Source organism: Amaranthus tricolor, chromosome 8 (assembly GCF_026212465.1).
Source record: "Amaranthus tricolor cultivar Red isolate AtriRed21 chromosome 8, ASM2621246v1, whole genome shotgun sequence".
Classification (NCBI taxonomy): Eukaryota; Viridiplantae; Streptophyta; class Magnoliopsida; order Caryophyllales; family Amaranthaceae; genus Amaranthus; species Amaranthus tricolor.
In genome coordinates, this window is record NC_080054.1 from 27,142,691 (window position 1) to 27,147,519 (window position 4,829).

The window sequence follows — 4,829 nt, forward strand, 5'->3', positions numbered from 1 at the left end:
AAACAATATCTCATTTAATTATATTTTTCTTACATGTTAACTTTAATATATAAAATAAATTAAAATGATAAATGGTGATAATAATAATATAAAAAGCATTATATATATATATATATAACTTTTTTTATTTTAAACAAAAAATTTAATAATGAAAAAGTTTAGGCAAATCTTTCCTTAACTTTGGTTAACTAAGCTTCCTTTCTTAATTAGGTTTAGAACCTTGGATTTTTTTACAATATACTCCTATGTTTTTCTTTTTTACAAAGTAGGTTGAGAAAAAAGAAATAGGACATTAAGGATTGAATTCAAGGTCTTACTTAGAGAAGAGAGAGTAGTCTATGATTTAATTGAGATAAGACTTGATTCTACTATATGCTCGTTATTTGGATAAATCAAGTTGAATAAGAGCAATCGATTAAAATACAAACTGATGTTAAACGATTTTAATCAGATCTTAACTAATTTTCCAAAAAAAATTTATTAGTTTTTTAATTTCAGAATAAGAAAAAATATATGGCACTAATTCATAGCAATTAAACTTTGGGGTTTAATTTCACAACTGCATAAGTTAAGGAGTTAATTAATTACACTTGTGTAGAATAACCTACCAACTTTATAGGACCCATTAAATTTATCCTTATCTAAAAATCTAAATAGACCCAAATATTTCAACTTTCAGCCCGTCTTATATGAGACCGTCTCACCATGAGACGAGTCCATACAAGTAAATCCATTTCTCTAAGTGATCATATTGAAATTGTAAGTGATCAATTTAAAGTTATAAGTAATAACTTTAATACTATAAAAAGTAATCACTTTAAAAATAAATAAATGTTAGGTCAACCCAATTAAAATGGTCTCACCATAAGACCGTCTCATATGAGAATTTGTGTTCAACTTTTGGTCACGGCACGTTTTATTTATCAGTCATAGCCATTTTCCATGGATCATTAAGTGAAGTTAGGGTTGTGAGGCGTAGGCGAATTTTTCAGTTGGGTTGTCTTTGTGTTTTGGTATGAAAATTCGAAAATTTGAAAAACAAAAGAGAAAAAATTAAAAAAAAAATTAACAAAATAAACTAAGAATTAAACTTATTCCAAAAGTAGGCGTGAAATTCCCAAACCTGAGGTTTGGGGCTGTTCGCAGTTACTAACTGCGGACAAGTCAAAAAAGACAAAATAGCTGTTCGCACTTATTAACTGCGAATAGCTATTTGACCTATTTTGATCTGTTCGCAGAACAGCAACAGGACAAAATAGCTGTTCCCAGTTATTAAGTGGAAACAACTATTTTTGTCTTTTTCGACCTGTTCGCAGTTAGTAACTACGAACAGACCCAAACCTCAGGTTTGAGATTTTCACGCTTACTTTTGGAATAAGTTTAGAACTTAGTTTATTTAATTAATTTTATTTTTTTTTGCTGAAGTATTTCAAAAATTCTGAAAATTCCATGATGAATTCTAGTTTGGGCCACATAATGGTAGAAATAGAGTTGTTGGGCTCAACTGAAGGGTTTTCTATTATAAATAGGACCTGAATGGGCTGTGGGCTTACAATAGGGAGGAGGTGTATAGGCCTTTCCTGCAGGTGGGCTGGGATCCGCAAATCCATTTCAACTACAATGAGTATTTTGTGAGACGGTCTAAACCTTGTGACCGACTCACATTCAATAATTTTTAAAAAATTCTAACATATTAATTCTAAGATTTAAAGGTCAATTTTAATACTTAAAAGACTAGTTTTAAAGCTTAAAAAATCAATTCTTTTATATAGAATTTGAAATAGAGATTTCTATTAAAGATGTTTGCTTGAAAGAATATTTAAAAGATATGTTTTCATTTGAAGCGCAGATTATCAAAAACTGGGTGAAAGAGATGTATGAGCTAGTAAGGTGCATATAATATTTCACAAAAATTTGGACGAGTTATGAGACCGTCAATTTGAGCCGGCCCAATTCGCACGTGTAATAACATTTTAATTTTTTGGGCATTTATCAATTTGGACCTTAAAAGCATCAATTTTGAAAATTAATGCCTTTAAGGGCAAAATTGATACTTTTAAGATCAAAATTGAAAAATACCCAAAAAAATGAAAAAATATCTAGGTTGCTACATGCGTGAATTGGACCAGCTCAAATAGACGATCTCATTATAAGGCCGTCTCGTCCAAGACATGCTGATAATATTTTTAATGCCTTGATGAACTATCCTTTTGAAAGAACATACTAGGGCAAGAGAAATAAAAAAATCCATATTAATGTTGAACACAAAGTATAATTTTTCGGTTTTACCTCTCACTTGAAGACTCAAAATAGTAGTAACTCTGAGTTTTACTTTCATACCCCTTCTGTCAGACTAAGATTGCGATATTTTTCTTACGTATTAAAATATGTTGTAATATTGCAATTTTAAAGAGACAAAAAAATATTCAATTTTTTATTATACCTCCTTTTCTTATTTCCTAGTTATTTCTTGATTGGTCGCTTATAAGGGGGGTTCTAGGAACCAACATTGTTAAAGAAGTACACCTTTTACTTCCCACTTTAAATAAACACCATTGTATACTTCTATATGCTAGCTGTACTTATTATAGCAATGATTAGTCTTCATCCAATGACCAATAATTTATATGCAAAATTTATCTCATTAACTTTAATCTAACTCTCAAAGTTGATATAATTATTAGCGAATTAAAAATTACATTATTATAAGAAAAAATTAAATATTATATTACACACGGTAATTTTTATTAATATATTCATTAAGATTGAGTAACTTCAACGAAATAAATAGGCAAGGAAATATGAACACATTACTCTATTAATATAAATAGATTATGGTCCCACATTTTTTCTATGTGAGTTATAAACTAGCTCATTTATATATTTCTTTTATTTATTCGTATTTTTATAATATTTTCTATTCACAAATTTAAAACAATTATTTTTATGTGTCATACTCATAGAGACCGAGAGAGTATATTATTAAATAGCTTGAATACAAAAGTACACCAATTAAGTAGTGATAAATAATAGACATTCATCTGCTTCACTCAATTTGTCTAAATAAATTTATATTATTTCTTTTTTAGATATAATTCCATCATTTTTATCCTTTATATTGTCTTTATGACTTTTAAATAATATTCTATTTTAACTTGTTATACATAATATTTTAATTTTAGTTATAACATAGAAGTAATTAAAGGACGGCCCCGAGGAGCGGGTTGTTGCGGGACATTTGAATATTTATACATGTCTAATGTCTTCCAGCGCTTCCCCAACTTTTGTTTGACAACTCCTTCCTCTTTTTTTCCTCATCCATTTTAAATCAATCTTTTAGCTTAAACCTTTCTTTTTTCTAAATTATTGCTTCAATTTCTCCTTTTTGCCCTTCATTTCTTCTTATAAATCCAACCATCTCTTCTACTATTTCCCAAACCCTCCTAAGATCATCATTTGTTTCAGCGAGTTTATCCTTAAACTCGCAGAATTAAATGTGATCAATCACTATTATTCTTATCGTCTCTATTTTATCAACGATTATATTTTTTTTATCCTCTAAATTACTATATCTATATACATATATATTTGTATGTGTCACGTACGTTTTCTTATTTGAATCATGAAGATACATTCAAAAAAAAGTTCAATAGTAGCCAAGAGGCTATGGAATTTCTTAAGAGTCGCCTTTTTTATGGTAAGAAAAGGTTTAATATCTAAGAAAAAACTTCTGATAGATATAAATCTCTTTTTCAAACGAGGTCGACTTATTCGAAAATCATTAAGTAATTTTTTACATCTCCACCACCACCAGCACCACTACCAGATGAGTCGTGCTAGATACGCACAATGTGAATATGAATTCTCATGCAGTAATAGCCCTAATCCCGTTTTTTTCCACAAATCATCTACAAAACGAACACATGCACACCATGATAATCACAATGCTATTGTTTTGGTGCCTACAACTCCAGAATATTCGTTTAATTTACGTTTCGACGTTAATGAATATGATTTATCGTCTTCTGGAGAGAATTGTAGTCCAATTCGATCACCATTTCCTATTATGATTGCGGATTATTCGTCTGATGATGAGATTAATGATGAAAATAATGATTTACATGTTGATTATGAGGCTGAGGAGTTTATTAAGAAGTTTTATGATCAATTAAAGGCTCAAAGTCGTGTGCAATTGTTACAATATTAATTGTATGAAAATCGATTGGCGCCTTGTAAACCAAAAAAAAAAAAAAAAAAAAAATTACTTTATTATTCTTTATGTAATTTGGTGTTGTGGAAGTAATTATACAATACTTTGCGTTGTGTTTTTATGAGATGATTTCCATCTGTTGGTTGGTTATATTTATATTCATGTTTTGTTGTGATTTTTATTTTAAATTGTTTAAAAAAGTTTAGAGTTTGGACCGTTGGTGATCCATTATATAATTATTTGCTATAAATTTGGATTTGAATTGGAAAACAATTTTCATAATTATATTATTTTAATTACTTTTGTTTTAATTAAGTTGGTGGTCTATAATTGTACTTATAAATATTTACACTTAATAATTATTTAAACAACTAAAAGCTAACCCTATAATTATCTTGCATTAAATATGCCTCAAATTTACTGTTATTGACTTATAGCGATGAAAAGGTGGTTTGAGTGTCATTTTATTGTAAATAATATTTTCTTAAGAATTACGAACAATTTAAGTATTTTTTTTATAATTATATTATAATTAAAAAGTAAAATAAGAAAAAATTTGTTCCTAATTGAACATTAAATATTATAGTATAATGTATATATACTTACTTCTACCCAAGAA

General features: G+C 28.2%; 1 protein-coding gene across 1 annotated transcript; it reads left to right on the top strand.

Annotated features, from left to right (window-relative positions):
* The first annotated feature begins 3,306 nt into the window (after positions 1 to 3,306).
* LOC130820791 (uncharacterized) lies at positions 3,307 to 4,480 on the top strand. Its single transcript, XM_057686305.1, has one exon. The coding sequence runs from the start codon at positions 3,623 to 3,625 to the stop codon at positions 4,205 to 4,207; it is 585 nt and encodes a 194-aa protein (XP_057542288.1). The 5' UTR covers positions 3,307 to 3,622; the 3' UTR covers positions 4,208 to 4,480.
* The last annotated feature ends 349 nt before the right edge of the window (positions 4,481 to 4,829 follow it).

What these genes read in the sequence shown, in the direction of transcription:
- LOC130820791 (XM_057686305.1), top strand. Translation starts at nt 3,623, where the DNA reads ATGAAGATACATTCAAAAAAAAGTTCAATAGTAGCCAAGAGGCTATGG.